The sequence below is a fragment of the Sardina pilchardus genome, chromosome 20, assembly GCF_963854185.1.
Source record: "Sardina pilchardus chromosome 20, fSarPil1.1, whole genome shotgun sequence".
NCBI classification, from domain to species: Eukaryota; Metazoa; Chordata; class Actinopteri; order Clupeiformes; family Clupeidae; genus Sardina; species Sardina pilchardus.
In genome coordinates, this window is record NC_085013.1 from 17,578,439 (window position 1) to 17,596,330 (window position 17,892).

At 41.9% G+C, this 17,892-nt stretch overlaps 1 protein-coding gene and 1 long non-coding RNA gene across 7 annotated transcripts; one reads left to right on the forward strand and one right to left on the reverse strand.

The window, feature by feature from the left end:
* Positions 1–1,145: 1,145 nt before the first annotated feature.
* LOC134068098 (uncharacterized) lies at positions 1,146–4,447 on the forward strand. 2 transcript variants are annotated; one of them, XR_009936592.1, is made up of 6 exons: positions 1,146–1,752; positions 2,563–2,655; positions 2,974–3,028; positions 3,180–3,224; positions 3,737–3,848; positions 4,240–4,447. It is a non-coding gene; the product is annotated as an uncharacterized LOC134068098 (long non-coding RNA). The 2 variants fall into 2 exon arrangements; XR_009936593.1 differs by having other exon boundaries at positions 3,742–3,848.
* Positions 4,448–4,503: 56 nt separating this feature from the next.
* rps6kl1 (ribosomal protein S6 kinase-like 1) lies at positions 4,504–17,548 on the reverse strand. 5 transcript variants are annotated; one of them, XM_062523621.1, is made up of 11 exons: positions 17,287–17,548; positions 15,039–15,370; positions 14,255–14,379; positions 13,838–13,930; positions 13,520–13,567; positions 13,018–13,150; positions 11,248–12,453; positions 10,193–10,282; positions 7,783–7,865; positions 7,157–7,252; positions 4,504–6,457 (listed from the first exon to the last, which is right to left on the reverse strand). In XM_062523621.1, the coding sequence occupies exons 2-11, from the start codon at positions 15,172–15,174 to the stop codon at positions 6,347–6,349; spliced, it is 2,121 nt and encodes a 706-aa protein (XP_062379605.1). In that variant the 5' UTR covers positions 15,175–15,370; positions 17,287–17,548; the 3' UTR covers positions 4,504–6,346. The 5 variants fall into 5 exon arrangements, with proteins under 5 accessions (XP_062379605.1, XP_062379603.1, XP_062379602.1 ...); XM_062523619.1 differs by having other exon boundaries at positions 13,838–13,933; XM_062523618.1 differs by lacking the exons at positions 4,504–6,457; positions 7,157–7,252; positions 7,783–7,865 and having other exon boundaries at positions 8,770–10,282.
* Between the last annotated feature and the right edge of the window lie 344 nt (positions 17,549–17,892).

Consider the following 17,892-nt stretch of genomic DNA (forward strand, 5'->3'; position numbering starts at 1 on the left):
TCAAAACGATGAAAAGTAGCCAAGCTATCACATGCGGATAGCAGTCTCTCTACATCTCCCTCTCCAGCTCGCTTTGCTCACTCATACACGTAGACACACAGTTGCAATGTCATTGGCCACGGGAGAAAATGATTAAGTCTGCTTTATTGAGTCTCAATCAATAAGGTTTCATGGACTCCTGTGATGAGACATCTTCACCTGACAGTTCGACGATAAAGCAACATTGTTGCACACAGAATACAAAGATAGATGACGCCATCCAAATTTGTAAATACTGTCTACTTCTGCACACGCCTCTATTTTAATTGCAATGACATGAATAGGCAATTTCCCAATCTTGGGCATACAAATCAGTATATACTATGAGACAATATTAGAAAGGTGTCCGAGCATCTGTATCTGTTTATGAGCATGGGTATGTGAAATGAGTATGAAGTGATAGGCTACAAATAACTCTTTGTCCTTTTGTTCCTGAATAGATGGCTATTCAATTCGTGTGGTCCACTTTCACATTGAAACAGAGACTACAAAATGCACATTCAGGTAAGAACTAGACAGGTTTCCTCATGCATAAGCAGCAATTGCAGGTGTTCACCTCTCTATCCACCTCTTTCTCTTTTCTATCTATCTCCTCTTTCTCCTTCTCCCCTCCTCTCTGAGTGTCTTGGGACTGTGTATGAAATTAAATATCAGTTTTGAATGTCCTCTCTCTCTTTTTCACCACAGAGTAAAACTTTGTGCTATGAATACACTGTAATTACAAAGTTCACATGCATTTACCAAGGCACTCAAAAGTATAACAATATCTCTGCTGTATTTCAAATTTGTATTGGACCTCTCATTTACACTTTACTTTGATAGACCTCCTCTGTGAAGGTACGGCTTACATTTCTGTAAGAAATTGTGCCCTACCACTTCACTGTCCTTTGTATCTTCTGTTCCCTAGACACAAGACCAACCAAGCCCTTACCTCATTGCAGAGCCATGCTATTGGTTAATCAGAAGCTGATGCTGCCCCTGTGTAATCGAGTAAGTGAGTGTGTGTGTGTGTGTGTGTGTGTGTGTGTGTGTGTGTCTGTGTGTGTGTGTGAGAGAGAGAGAGAGTGTGTGCACACGTGTGTGTGTTTGAGTGTGTGTGTGTGTGTGTGTGTGTGTGTGTGTGTGTGTGTGTGTGTGTGTGTGTGTGTGTGTGAGCACAAAAGAGAGAGAGAGTATATAAGGCAAGGCTCTGCAGTATTTCCGAACTGGTGCAGTGCAAACGGCCCGTTCATCATCACCGATGGTGTGCAGAACAAGGGGGACTTAAAACACAGAAACAACCCAAAAATCATCATCTTCATCAACCAGCCAAACCTCTGTCAGTACACGATCCGTGACTGGCTGTAAATCCATACTGCGCATGCGCATAATGACGAAATAGGAAACGTAACGATTCTTCTGTGAAATGTGTACCGCGCATGTCTTGATCGCTTGACGGCCAACAAACGGTACGACATATCTTTATAAGCTGCACGTTATTAATAAATAATAATTTATTATTCAGTTCACGGCGAGTCTGTTTCGAAGGATATTTAAATTGAAAGGCTTAGCCTATTTTTACCAGTATGAAGCCGGTTTTCAACGGTTGCAGCAAACGGCAAGCATGCAGTTCAAGTCATCACTGGAGTGACCTGTGCATAACTTTGGATGAAGTATCTCAAGTCACATGCCAAGTCACATAAGGAAGATATTGACCTTTAGACAACATATCAAGTGAGTTGGCATGCACTGAGATACTTCCATCATACCATATCATTGACAATCATTTGTTCTATAATGTACTTCCATTGAAACGCATTGATTTTGACTTGACTTGATTTCCTAATTTCTGAGGTGATATGAAGTGATATCAAATATTCCCTTTGCATAGGCTTTTGGTATCCAATATAGAAGCAAAATTCAGCAATTATTTTGAAGTTGACTGTACCTATTGTTCAGATTTAGTTTTCTAGAAATATATGCAAATTATTGCATATTTAAGTAAAACTGGTCTCATTTGCATATCTAAACATCACATTTCAGAAAACTTGCAATACAAAAAATCTTTGCCTTAATGTGAGTAAACAACTGTGAAAGTTTCAATTTGATATATATAGTTTAAAATTTTACCCATTTCACCTGTAGTAAATCTCAATGGCAAAATGCATTGGAAATTGCTACCTTTGACCTTGAATAAAAGTATGTTCCAGTAAATATAAATGGGTAGATTTTTAATATGTGATGCAGGAGGGTTTAAGGATCAATAAAAAGTATGAACCATTACTATTGCAATTAGTTTAAGTTTTGGCCCTTTTTTGAGCTAGATTGACTGGCCTATAGGGTGGCCGAAAAAAAACACCGGTCGACCGGTAATGACTCATTTAATCATATATAACAGTATGGAACGAATTGATTAACTGAAAAACTTTGCATAGTTTACCTTTAAAAATGGAGTGGGAGCATAAATGCATTGAATATGAGGCTAGTTTTTGCACTTCATGATGGGCCACTGTTTTTCAATTTTGTGTTGCTCTTTTGTATCAGTCAGCTCCCTACTCGCAGCTGAAGGTAGCTTACCTGTACTCCCCCCTGCGCTAAGCTGAGGGAGAACAGCAGTGGCACAAACCTAGGACTTTGGTAAGTCAACCAAAAACATACAACTTATTACTGTTTTGAAATTATGTTGTTTTACTGGAGATGTGCTTAAAGTATGTCCTGCAAACACTACAGGGTATAAAACCAGGCCCAGTGGACAAAATGTCTGTGCTGTGTGCTAAACTGAAGAGCTGAACAACAGAGGTGTTCAGCTCTTCAGTTTAGCAGACAGCACAGACATTTTGTGCAAGGGTATAAGGTAAAAGCAATATTGTAACAATACATGGGTATTTTGATTTCAGGTCTATAAGCCATTGAATATTATACATGCTTATACATGCTTTACACTTCACTTCACAGGAGCACACTCTACAAAGGCCTCAGTGGGGATCTACCTGATCTTTCTGTGCTTCAGGTGAGTTTACCCTCTTATTTAACCAGTCTTACCATTTGTAATGTTGTGTGGAGCTGTAAAAAATGTGCCAGATACTGTGTGCATAGAACTACAATTTTGCCCTAGTTGATGTTGAGTTGTATTGCTAAACTATACACTACTCCATCCCAAGGTGGCTGAGGCATATGCCGACTTCTCCAGAGCAGAGTTGCCAATGGTATGTAGCATGAACATCAGCAGCACATCAAGATCTTTCCTTCCATGCTGCCCCACCTCGTCCATCCCTACCCTTGGAGGGTTACCGCTTAAATCTATACAAAACTTGAACTGATATTAATTGTTTGTTTGTGCAAATCTCTACCATGTAGAGGTTGTATTGTTCATTTTTAGACATCTATACAAAAGTGGTGTAAAACAAGAAAGCAAGCACTTTATACACAGTTTGACCATGCTATTTATATAAATGCTATTTATAACACAAATATATGGACTCCACTTTTATGTGCAGTGTCTAAACCAACATTTTTAAAAAGTAAATCAGCCAAGTTTGCATGTTTGTGTACATTGTTAATTTATTTGATCAGTTACATGCATTTTCGCATAACATTGAAATAAAATTGGTCAACTTTGTCTCTGATGATCTTGAACACTTCTACATCGCTTCGTAAATTCGGTTAATCAATGTGTCGTCCTCCGCAGACTGAATGTGTCGTTCTCCTTCTCCCTCAGTACAGCTTAGCACAGGGGGGGCTACAGGCACCTTCAGCTGCGAGTAGGGAGCTGACTGATACAAAAGAGCAACACAGTGGTTGCAGCACAGCTCCATGGTGATCATAGCCTGGTCAGTCATTCTTTTTCAATACTTATAAATGCTTATTTATGAGTACATGACAATAAACTTTGAGCTTGAACTTCATTGCTTACAGATTATTTTTTAAGATACAGTCTTGCATTGTGACTAATTCATTTAGACCAGCAGACCACTCCTGATGTTGAATCCTCTATCTAACTTTTTGAAGTTAGGAGATACTACTGTCTACTTCTGCACACGCTTTATTTTAATGGCAATGACATGAATAGGCAATTTCTCAATCTTGGGCAATAAAAATCAGTGTGTATGAGACAATGTTAGAAAGGTGTCCGAGCGTATCTGTTTATGAGCATGGGTATGATAATGAAATGAGTATGAAGTGATAGGCTAAATAACTCTTTGTCCTTTTGCTCCTGAATAGATGGCAATTCAATTTGTGTGGTCCACTTTCACATTGAAACAGAGACTACAAAATGCAACTGTCCACTAGGAGGTGCTCATTCATCATCACAGAAAACCAGGCATAGGAGCCAACAGTGTAAACACGAGCAAATCTGAATTTCTCTTCATCACAACGGGCACGTATATATATATCTAAAGATCCCATTCCAAAGAGCAAAATGGATCAACCAGAGGGGTTTACATTCAGTGGATGGAGGGGGAGGGGGGGGGGGGGGGGGAGTTTTTTTCTTTAATCTTTATATTACACTTTATTCAAAAAAAAAAATAGTCTATTCTTCAACCGTTTGCATATAAGCCTCCTAAAAGGATAACTTAGTTCTCAGAGAGGTTTCCTTGTTGAAATGAGGGGTTCACAAAGAGATTGGTTAAGATGCATTGTACATGCATAGGGTTTCCATTAACAATCAATGTCATTATCTCATCTTGGCTCCAAGTTCTTCCCAATCGATGACCAGTTAAATCCATATTGTTTAAGAAATTGCCATGTTTGACCTTAGCCATGAAAACACAAGTTTGGATGCAAGCTGTGGATTACAAGAAATTATCTGAAAGCATTATCTGTGGCCACATTTGTTGGATCCTAACTTACTTAAAAGAATGCTTTACCTTGTGAAAAGATATTACATTTAAAAACGATTTTATCATGTATTCGGACATAGTACTTAGTCACTCAGCTGATTTAAACGGAAAATAGCAACTCAGGTTTCCCAAAACCATAGTTGCTAACTAAGTTAGCATCTTTGTTGGTTGCAATGGAATATCCCATTGCCAACCAACTAAGTTGCTAACAGGTTAGCTATGGTTAACTATGGTTTAGGGAAATGCACCCCATTTTGGCATCACTGTGTGCACCATAACGAGCCTGGAGCAGGGAGCGCGCATGAGAGAGCTGTCTTGGGGATGTTTCTTGGGGATGTTTTGGGGATACTATGCTGCATCTTGCCACAGGGCACCTGGAATCTGTGCTGGTCACAATACAAATACAATACAAAAAGTCTCAAGACTAGAGGCCATCCTGCAGCGAAATAGAGATCCATCCAGGTGCCAAAAGTGCTGTCTCATGGTCAGGGGTCAAGGGTCATCCGATGACCCAAAACAGTTAAACACCCATGAGTGGCCAAGAAAACACAATGGGCTGTTGTTAAGTGGCCCTCTGTGAGTCCTGATCTGAATCCTACTGGTCATCTACAGAACGAGCTGAAGCATGCAGTCTGCAGAAGGGACCCCTCACACCTGAAACAGCTGGAGCAATTTGCTCAGGAGTGGGCCGAGACTACATATTGACAATTCTGACAATCATGGATACCAACTGCCTAATATGCCACACACTTCCTGGAAGGCTTTTCAGCCAGCACAAACATTTCTACTGGACCGTGACCATGATGTAACGGCTGTTGTGTTAGTGTACCTGTAACGAGGACCCGGCAGGGTGTTGCACCTAATGATTGAGCATGTTAAAATGCTCAACGATTTATGTGTGTGTCACAGTTGAATAAAGAGTTACCCTGTTGGGCATGAACGAGACATTTGCAGTCAGAGTGAACACGAAATGAGCAGAATATAACAGATGATGTCAGTACTGACACTCCACCAGAAATAAATGTGTTGGCACATCAAATTATTTCAGAGAAATATCGAGGACTTTTTTGTGGAGGCCACAAATTTGGCCACAACTGTATATCATTTTCCCTTCACCCATCAGCAGTAGACCATTTCACCCAAGCACACTCAATAACCATCACAGCCAACCAGTACCCCAGGGCCAGGGAAATCACCCAGCTCAGAGGATGTTCTAACTTGGCCCTGAACAGGCCTCCTACCCCTGAGGAGCTTGAAGTTGATATGTTCAGTTCTTCTGAGGGCGCTGATGGTCCAAAAGAGCCCAAGAGGTTTCACCATTAACTGTCCAAACTGGGCCAGTCCACGGAGATGTTTCACCATTAACTGTCCAAACTGGGCCAGTCCACGGAGATGTTTCACTATTAACTGTCCAAACTGGGCCAGTCCACGGAGATGTTTCACCATTAACTGTCCAAACTGGTCCAGTCCACGGAGATGTTTCACCATTAACTGTCCAAACTGGGCCAGTCCACGGAGTGGAAGAACGGATGGCACTTGATGTCGCTAACTCCTCCACCTCCAGAGCCCAAACGATAGCCGGCGTCAAACTGAAGGAGCTGTGGTGGCATAAAGATTGTGTTGTTATGCTGCTGCATGCATACAGTAGGTGCATTGATATGTGGTTGGTGATGTAATCAGTATGTGTTGAAGCAACAATAAAGCACTTTTCCTCTGTCGCACGAACACTATTTGTTTATCCAGCAAATAAGGATGTCCACAGACAAGGTAGAGTATGTTGCATGATTTTATGAAAGTATGATGTATTGTGACATTGAAGCAAGTCAAATTTGTAGTGTCTTATGTCTCATTCCATCGTACTACAGAACCACTACCCGGTCTGGTAAACTCACATACTGTACAGTAGTGCGGTTATAGCCAATAGAGGGCCGCAAAGTGAATGCAGAAGAGCCATTCACCCTGTTACGAGTTGATGAACCACTGAAATGATTTTGGCAACATTATTTTAAGGTACAACAAAACTCTTTAGTGTTGCTTTAATGAACATACCTGCTAATATATTGTTTGTGAGACTCAAGATTCATAGGGGATAGGGTCAGGGTGTGCAGCAAAAGATTCCTGTGTGAACTGTGCTTGTGGAGGGTCTGATACATTTTTTCTGTACTGTCGTGTCTTGTCCCTGTACCTTTGTCTTTGTCCAGTCCTATCGAGTACCCTCTCGAACATGAGATGCCACTGGCACATCTCAAGAGCCATTCCTCTGTAAATAAATAAATAAATAAATAAACGGGTCGTACCTCCGTGAGCAGCGAGGCCGCCGCCGTACTCAGGTGGTCTGGGACGAGGAGCTGCGTGTGCGAGTCCACTCCTGTGGGGTGGCACTGCCACAGCGGCTGTGGGCGAAAGAGGCGTATATGACCAATGGTACAGCAGCACTGGCACTTTCATAGTGTAGTGGCGTTTGTTTTTTACTTGCTCGTGATTAGGACAAAATGACACACATGCAGCTCATGACATACTGATGGTTTTGTACTGCATCAAATAATGAAACCTTTAGTCATTAGGCAGGCTGTTCTGTTAAACAGAGCAGGTTCTGTGCTGTGTAGAGATTTCTGAGGGACTGTTTCAGTTTCTTTGCTATGTAGAAATTTCTGAGGGCCTGTTTCAGTTTCTGTCTACAGTATGTAGAGATTTCTGAGGGCCTGTTTCAGTTTCTGTGCTATGTAGAGATTTCTGAGGGCCTGTTTCTCTCAGTTAGCAAACGTTGTTATGGTAAGTGCTTTGAACTGTATGGAACATTGTTTTCTCCACATGAAAACACACTCTGAACAGTAGGTTTCATCAGACAAAGTGTTTATGTGTGAGAACGGTCTGCCTCAGAGCCGGAACAGGAATGCCATTCAAAGAAGTCAAAGAGGTTTACCATCCCAGTTAGAAGTTCGAAGAGCAAGGCACCCAGACTCCACCAATCACACGCCTCTGTGATCTTAGCCATCCCACCTATCTCTGTGGATAACACACATGAAACACACATGTATCTGTACATCTCAGAGGCTTATTCAAAATGTATAAATGTGTACTAGTATCGGTATATCTACTACTTTAGGAGACGAAAGATATTTTGTGAATTATAGTGGGTCATTTTACAATCAGGTGCTTAGAATTCCCCACATACTGTACATGTTTCTGTGCACCTCAAAATGTATTATATTTGTTGTGCACTGCTGTGTATTATTAATGATGGAAATTATAAGCACTTGGAAAAATAATAACTTATAGAAACTGAAAATAAAACTTTGTAGGCAGAAAATGAGAACATTCTGTACTTGTCGTACTGCAAGTCTACCACTAGATGGGAGCAGAGATCTGCTCCAGAGACCTCTGGGTGTGTCATCAGTAATCAGTGTCCACATCTCCAGCCATCAGTCATCAGTAATCAGCGTCCAAGCCCTCTCCCTCCGGTTTAAACAGCCCTGTTTCTGCTTATTCTGCTCTTGCTTGATATTTGGGATGTGTGCTGCTTTGGGTCATGGAGTGAGTGGCTCAGGTTATTTCAGTTACTGCTGCCATTTTGAGTTTGACTTTGCCCTTTGCGTAGCATCTCGTTTTTTATATATTTATATTACACATAAAAAGACATTTAGACATTTGAAGCAGGCTCATTTAGAACCACTGAAACAAGCTACTGACCGTGATTGTGAAACTACAGTACCTGTAGTAGGCTACAGTAGTAGTACCTACAGTACATGTACTGTACTGTATATCATCAAGGTTTGAATAGAATTATTACTTTGACTTGTCCTTTTCCCCAGGGCTAGTAATATAATAAGACATTTTATTTGTTTGCAGAGTATAACACAATAAAAAAATGTCAGCACACAATATTATATTATAGCAGGGGTCTTCAACCTTTTTCAGCCCAAGGACCCCTTGGCTGTGAGAGAGACTGAGCACGGACCCCCACACCTGGCACACCTCAAATCATGCCTATCATTTGAACCGTTAGTCATTAGTGCCTACCTGCATGCACGTACGCGCACGCACACACACGAACGCACACATTCTAAACATAAGTTATTATTAACAGGGGGGTAACTGCTTTATACAACTCGTTTCTGATAATTCTTTACATAGTGTTGCATAAACTCGCCCTATAATAGAATGAATGTCACAAGGGTCAACTAAGGTGGATATGTAAGGGATAATCAACGACGCACCGTGCGTTTCTAGGAAAATAATGCACGTTTTAAGTGTTAATAAGGTCCCGACGCCGCAGGCATTATTGCAGTGCATTATTTTCCTATAAACGCACGGCGCGGAGTTGATTATCCCGTTTATACCACTGCTACTATCATTTTCGTTTATATTGCCGCTGTCTTAGATACAACGTTGCTGTGTTTACCGTTACATTCACATTGGCGAATTAATATTCAAGTGTGAGAAGCTCCGCTTTAACCCTCTCTGGTGGTATAAATTCAGCTAAATTCAGGCAAAGCTTCATTTGCTCAACCTGATACAGACAGAGAGCCTCTGCATCTTGTGTAAATATAACTTGTCTTACACAAGGAAACACAAACAAACAAGATTATCGTTATCGTTTCATTTTGATGGTATGACATCGCGGAGAACGTTGGATTAATGAATTCACGCAGAACGCCTTGACGTGCAAAGACCGCAGACTCTCATTTTTTTTAAAAAAAAACAAAGCAAAACATCACACAGAACAAATAGGCTACCCCGCAAAGTTCAGGGTCCATCAGTCCCGACATTAAGCAAACAAATCAAACAGTCGAAACGTAATTTATCTCCCAGAATGAAAAGAACGAGTTTGTTAATGGTCATGCCGCTGAAAACGAAGCTATTTAACTAAAAGGCACGGGGGGGAAAGTGTTCCATTGGGTAACACAATGTTACAGGGATCACATTATCACATGCATGATTCATGGGTAGCCTACAATGTGTTATTTAAAAACGAATATGAAGCGATTTTCATTGAACATTATGTTAACTTTGACAAATGTTATTTTTTGGAAGAGAAAAAAATGCTTCAGACGAAATATTTTCGCGGACCCCCTGCAGTACCTCCGCGGACCCCCTAGGGGTCGCGGACCCCCGGTTGAAGACCCATGTATTATAGTAATAAAAATCAGTAAGCGTTGAAAGCGTGAATGTGTGAGAGGAGTGAGTTCCACAGTGTCGGTGTAACACAGGAGAGGGCCCGTGCTTCCACTGTGGTGAGCCTGGCGTCATGAGATGTGTGGTGGATAAGAAAGTCTCATGTAGGGTTTTGTGTTGGCGCTGAGCAGAGATGTAAACACATAAAGTGGCGTTACCTGGAGCGCAGTACATCTGCTCCATGGCCCGCGGGCAGATCACGGGCTGCACCTCACTCCACTGGCCAAAGTAGGTCAGGCACACCTCACCTGTTCAAAACACACCACACTCATGCTCACTCTCAAGTAAGACCAGGCTCACAGGGCCAGACACATACTTCTCACTAAAAGATAGGGATATCTGGCTCTCGGGTGAAATTTAATGTTTCAGTACAGAGAGCACAGAAAGTACTGAAACACATTGAACTGTTGAACATGCAAATGTAAACGTTTAGAGAATGTTACATTAAGTTCACCTGTAAAGGTCATAGTGGATGTTAGGTCCATCCTGAAATTTCACACGAAAGCTGAATATTCCTGACCTTTAGTGAGTAGTGTACCTTACCATGTGCCACTATCATACTGCAATAAATAGCCACCTATAGCGGAACACTTTACACCTGTTAAGGCCGGGTTCATAACTGTGGCGCAGAGCAGAATATTTGTCAAATTGTTCTCAATTGCACATCTTGCTTTTTGCCACAAGACCAAAATGTAGATAACCTGTATGCAATCTGTAGACTAACATCCTTAAGATCACACTTGGTCCAGAGAGACCCATAGCTTCCTTCGTATATGTGGCCCAATATAATATATTTCAGTTAAGACAGACATAATCCACTAGTAAAATATGTAACTAGTATGCAAAGCATACCAGTAGCAATGTAGAAGAGATACTCACACACACACACACACACACACACACACACACAGACAGACACACACACACACACACACACACACCAACAGCCATGTAGAAGATATACTCACACACACACACACACACACACACACACACACCAATAGCACTGTAGAAGAGATACTCTCTCTCACACACACACACACACACCAATAGCAATGTAGAAGAGATACTCTCACACACACACACACACACACACATAGCAATGTAGAAGAGATCCTTACACACACACACACACACACACACACACACCAATAGCAATGTAGAAGATATACTCACACACACACACCAATAGCAATGTAGAAGAGCCACTCACCGTGAGAGCTGAGGAGGATGTTGTTTGGGTTGAGGTCACTGCAGATGATACCCTGATCGTGAAGACTCTCCAGCGCCACCAGGATCTGGGCTCCCCAGGTGCACACCTCAGCCTCAGGTAGGCCCCAGTGCCCATGCGAGGACTTGCCTCTGGAGACCTGCTTCTTGAACTGAGGCACATGGTACCAGCCATCCACCTCAATGTCAAGGTCCTCCATTTCGTCTGGAGAATGAGTGTCTCTGGCGAGGCCAGAAGATGGAGAGCCTAAGCCACGCTCATGTGCGGCTTTCTGAAGTCTCTCTTGGTCAAGTGAACCCAGATCTCCCTTTCCCTCCTCCTCTGGCTTTTGAAGCCTCTCATCCGATACTTCTCCCGATACCGATCCCCCACCAGCAGGGTCAACCATGTGCTGCATACTGAACTCGTCGCTGCTCAACACAATCTGAGAGCAGACATTTCCTGAGGATGTTTTATTGCACCTTGGATCAATGGCTTCGCCTTTTGTCTCTGAGTTCAGTTCCCTGGAGAAAGAGGCAGGTTCAGCAGCAGTCGTTCCCACCTCGTCATTTGTCGTCCGCCTCGGATCTGTGGAGAGAGGGTGCTCCAAAGATGTCTGAACGTTATCCACTGCATAATTACTTCCGGTGTGTAGCGCCGTCATACAAGCCCCACACTTGTGCAGTGGATCAGAAGAGTGACAGGCATTGGCCAGCTCTGAGCTGTGCATGGTTCTGTCTGGTCTTGTGTCATGTATGGGCTGTTCTGAATTCACGCTTGGTGATTGCTGTAGATCTGAGTGGGGACTGAGATGCGTGGTGAGACTATGATTTTTCTGAGATGAGGACGTTGAAAGCTCGAGTGGTGCCTTTGCTGCGTTCAATGACAACTCCCGGTTCAACTTGGCGTCCAGTTTCTCCAACTTGGAATGCTGCAAACAGCCCGTCTCCTCACTGTAGGAGTGCGTCCGACAGGTCTCCAGTCGCTGCTGAGCCTCGTACCAGGACGCTGGAGAGGTCGTGATGGCAGGGCCTCCCTCCGTGGGTGGGGATCTCACCACCGTCGGACCCTCGTCTTGACCATACTCCGCACTGATGGCTGGTGATGTGTAGCTGTTTTTCAGTCCGATCTTGTGCTGACTACAGCACTCAGGATGCTCCTTCGCTGGCTGTCCCCTGAGTTTGTGCAGTTTAGAGAATAGCTTGCCTCCTGTGTAGAACATGAATACTAGTTAATAATCACTCCTTCATTTGCCTTACATTGTCATATTGTCAAGAAGCAGTGGTAGTGTGGTGGTTTAGGAGCTGGGCTAGCATGCAGTAGTGTGTGTGTGTGCGTGCGTGCGTGCGTGTGTGCGTGCGTGCAGGGTGGTGGTAGCTAGGCTAGCATGCAGTAAGCCTACAAAAGTTGTGGATTCAATTCCCGGCTTCCACCAATGTGCCACCAACGAGCAAGGCACTTAACCCCAAGTTGCTACGGGGACAGTGTAGTCATGGTAATAGAATGATACAGTATTAAGTCACTTTGAATGAAAAGTGTCTGCTAAATGAATAAGTGTAATAAAGTGTGTCTGTGTGATATATTTACTGTGTTTATATTTTTACGTTTTTCATGTTGACATTTAAAAGAAAGAAAGAAAAAAAACAAAAACAAAAGCACTTATGCAATCCAACTGCAATACATGATTGCAGTAGAAAATCACACAGTGCAGTCGCATATTGTGATTGTTCAAGTAGTGTGGTGCTGCGTCATTGAGAAGCTGCTGTTCCTCACCTGTCACATGGTCCAGATGCAGGTAGACAGCATCCTCACTGACGTAATACCTCAGCAGTTTCACCATACAGGGAACATTCTGAGGGATGATAGTAGGCCTATCACGGCAATTTCCACTCGATTTAGGAAGGCTCTAAAAAAGGAGAGAGATAGTAATTCAATGCTATTAAAGAGTCCAGTATGACAATACAGTATCTACCTGTAGACAGGACCCTCACTACAAAGATCTGGACCAGGCCTTAAGTATTTAAGTGTTTTAAGGTGGTCACAAAATAGAACCAGAATGGCTCTAGAATGCATACTTCTGCCAAGCCCTTGGATCCTACCCCAAAGAGGTTATGTTTTCTCCCCTGTCGGTTGGCTTCGTTTGTTTATTTGTTAGAAGTACACCAAAACTATTGTCCCGATTTGCATAGATCTTAGTGACAATGTGTAGCGTTTGGAGCAGATTCAACTACAAGATACAACTCCTTGGATGTGGATGTTTAAAATATAAAATTACCTTTATCACAAATGAATCCTTACAAACCAGACTCTGAACAGTCAGAACCTAGAAAAAGACAGATTCAATAAAGAATGAATTGACAGGAGATATATTTGAACTATAACAGAGCTATATTTCTCCCAAAGGTAAGTTCTTCAAGTTGATACAGTAGAAATCAGGCAGACAGGCATATTTATGAACAGTCCTTCAGACTGATATGTAATCTCCAGAGTTGTCCACAGGGCAGCAGTTATCATATGATCCATGGACTCACAATGAACTTCACACTGAAGATGTGTGTTCAAGAGATCTGATCAAATACAGAATTTTGCAAACCTTGTCGATGATGCCAACAACTTTATACATCTTTAGATCTTCCACTGGCGAGTTTAGGTGTCTGATTGGTCGGAACCTTAGGCTGCTGTAACCCTGCTAACCAATCCAGACACAGAAAGCATATTAACTGAGTTTCACTTTCTGCCATACATCCTCTGAAGAAATGGGGCAAATATTATTTCACAATAATCAATATTTTATTTCTGTAGACACGTGATCAATAAATTAATAAATAAATGTATCCTAATAAATACCCATGTGCATTTGTATTCTTTAAGCTGGTAGTTAACAGTTGGTAGCTATGTAGCCTAACATGTGGGGGAAAAAACCTTTGAGACACATACAGTATGACTGATTAGACCCCATTGCAACAGTGAGGGTAGCAGAAGGCTATCAATTGAAGTGAATACTCCATACCTCCATCTGAGATCCTCCCTTTTGATAGTTGTTTTGCAGGTGGGAGATGAAGATATCCTCAGCTCTCTTCAGGTATTGCGTGGTTTTACGCTTCACTGCTTCACGCTGCTCCTTGTTTGGGTCTACTAAACACAGAATTATGACAGTTAGTGTGAGAGAGCAGCTGATTGGTGTAAAGTTTTACTTTCAGTTTTTACGTGCTGTCCAGCGAGATGAAGCACCTGTCAATGGTAAACTATTCCAACAGTGTGAATAGTATTGTAACATCTGTTGATATAACGAATAACGTATAGGATGGGTAAATATGCTGCAGTATACACAGTGGGGTGTTCATAATAATGTCATATGTGAAGTGGCTGTTAAACTAACTAAATATGTTCTATTGCATGACATTGAAACCTGATAATTCTTGTTGGTTTGTAGAGTTCCAAGTCTCTCAGACGTGGTAAAACGAAAACAGGTTACAATTCCGCTTTCTTCTTTATTCATAACGAAAACTATGTCAAGTCAGCGCACCGTAACCAAGCGCACGCGCACTCTTTCCAACTTCCCAAAATCGTCCGGCGAGGAAAACACTCCACCCCGGAACCAAATCACACAACACACAAATATATGAGCAATTTAGAATTAAGTTCCTAATATGTATTATATAAATAATAATTTGTTTTGTTACATAGTAACAGAACAATGGAGGCAGACCGAACAAAATAAAATAAAATGACACTAAGCAAAATGACAATAATGAAATCATTGTCTATCATATTAATATGTAAGTATGTAATACCTTGTATTCCATTTAGCAGCAAGTCGACTCCCTTCTTGTAGTAGTTGAATGCAGCCTCATAGTCCTCACTGACCTCTCGGTCCAGGGCCATACGGATTTGCCGGGCCGCATCCACCAGGTAATCCCTTTTGGCCATGTCTGCCCAGTCTCAGCTCGGTGGACTTCCACGTGAAACTAGAAGCCTCAAAGGACCACCCTGAGAGAGGGATCTGGGTGTCTGGAAGTCCCTCTAGATTTGGCCGCATTTCCCAGGAGAAGCCATCCCAACATCAGCTTCTGGATACAGTTCCACATGTCTACTCAGAGCTACTGTGAAGGCCACCGGCTTTTGGCTGAAACAAAGGAATTAGAGGGGGGGGTTTTCTAGATGCTTTAAGAGCAACAATGATTCTTGAATCACACTCTCTGAAACCATTAACACTTGCATTGCCAACACATGCCAGACAGTACATTTGCCGCATGTGTCAAGCTGAATGCACACTGTCATTTGATATACTATTCACAAAACTGTAAACACAACCTTCTGCTTTACCTCAGTTTGTAATTTGATAACACATTTCTAGCAAACCTTTTAAATAGGTCTCGCTCATCACATCACAAGTGATGTGGATGAAGTATTTTCTCTGGCACAAATACTTTTTTTTTTTTTTAAACTATTACTTAAGTGTTTTTGAAGATTGTAAGGGGGGAACTATTTATATTGAAAAATACTTTCTGAATAAACATCCATAATTTAGAGAGTGGATTATCTGTGTGGATCTGTGTTTACAAATTTGATGTCAAAAGGCCATGTCTATGCACAAAAAAGCAAAAGCCACAAGAGTGTTTTATTCATGGCCTACTATTGGTAGGTGTGCTTTGTGTGGTTACAGTTTCTGCAACTGCTAGGACACAAAAAATGGTTACTTGTGGAAAAATCATTGACACTACTAACTCATGGAGCTATATAGCTATTGATATGTTCTCCTAAACCTTCAGAACAATTTCTGCTTTACACCCATTTAGTAATTCTACAACACACTATTTTTGTAAAACACTGAACTACAGTTCTCTTAATCAAACAGATTATACAAAACTGTTTGCAAATGGTATGCAAATGCCACGCCCAAGTGCCAGTAATGAATGGGTAATTTGTGGGGTCGAGCCATGTAGATAGGCCATAGGTTGGATAGTTGCTTTTAGAAGTCAAAAGAGGGAGGAACCACCATGAGATCAGGGCCACTTTGGTTGACAGTTAAAATAATTTTCGAAGAAGTGCTTGCTTTTTCCAAAAGTACATTATGTTTTTGTTGTTGTGTGTGTCTTTTGGAGTTTTGACAAACTATTTGTTCAGGATGAGTTCAGGGTGAGAACACATTGTAATTGTTTAATTCAAGTTCTAGATAGATTGTGATTCATTTCCTTATATTTCACTTGCCTACAATTTAATATGACAGCAATCAAAATTGCTGCATATGTATTGTGCTTTGCTGATATTTTGAGTCTGACACACATTCACAAAAATGTTTACATCTGTTCTGTGCTGGATGATTAGGAACAAACATCTAAACTGAATTAATCAACTAATCAATCAGTCAGTCAATCAATCAGTCAGGAAACTTCTAGAGACACAGATCCCTTACAGGAAATCATTGTTCACCACCCAAGTGAGCTCCAGTAGAGCACAGGATTGCAGCTTTAATAAAACACTTTTAAGCTTATTTTGGTGATCTTCTCATCACTGGAGTGACACTAACACTTTTATATCATGCCCATGGTACAAAGGTCAGTTTGTCGGTGCGCGGAATCTGATAGCACAGCATTTAGCTATTACATAATGTATTGTGTGAAGACAGGCTAAGACGTCTAAGACAATCACATGCACAGTGCAATGAAACCATTTGACTTCTCTGTTCCATTTAAATCCACAAGATAGCTGAATTAGCGTGCTTTGTTACACACAATCACTCACACAAGATACAAAACAGATCAAAATCCCTGTTATTATCACAGCCTAAGCCATATTCACTCAAATGTATCCAAATAGGAAACAGCTGGGATGGATTCTCACAATTCTGTTTAATATGTTAATGCAGAACTGAAAGCAAAAGCAAGCAGAGATTCACATCCCAAAAAAATGAAGCCCTCTAGCACTGATATTATACCTAACCCATGATTGCATCAAAGGACAAGACACAGTGTTCCTCCCCGAAAGAGACACACGTAAATAAGGACACATCAACCATAGAGACGGCACGATGCACAGTACCTCCTTTGAGTCCCCCATCATCCTACATCCCTCACTGGTCCACCACCAACAGCAGTGTGGGGAGGTGCTCACAGATGTGGGGGGTGGAGAGTGGCGGCACACTCTCAAAGCCGATTGGGAGACGATGCCATCGCATCACCCTCACATCTCACATTTAAAGGTGCAGAGCTTTGTTTTACAGCAATGAAGTCAGATTTATTTTGTCATATTAAGATATGTTTCTTCTCTCTTCTGTATCCTCTACGCTTTTGAGGACATTTTTTTAAAGGAAATAGAATCTATTTGTGAACATCAGTGCCTGTGAAGAGTAAGCTGTTGGCATATGGAGAGCCATCCTCTGAAATAGCCACACAGAGGACAATATCTCCAGTGGAGGGTTGTGATTGTGCAGCAAGGGGCGGAGTGGGGGCAGGGAGGGAAGGAAGCTGATAAACCCCTGCAAGTGCACTCAACCACATGGTGTCAAATTACACAGGGGCCAGCCTTCCATCAGCCAATCAGAGAGGGAGAAGGGGCATGATCCAGCTCATAGGGGACTCTGTGTGGGGCGTGTTCAATGTGGTCCTTCAGCACTGCTGAGGCCACGTTCCCTCACCTCAAAAAAGT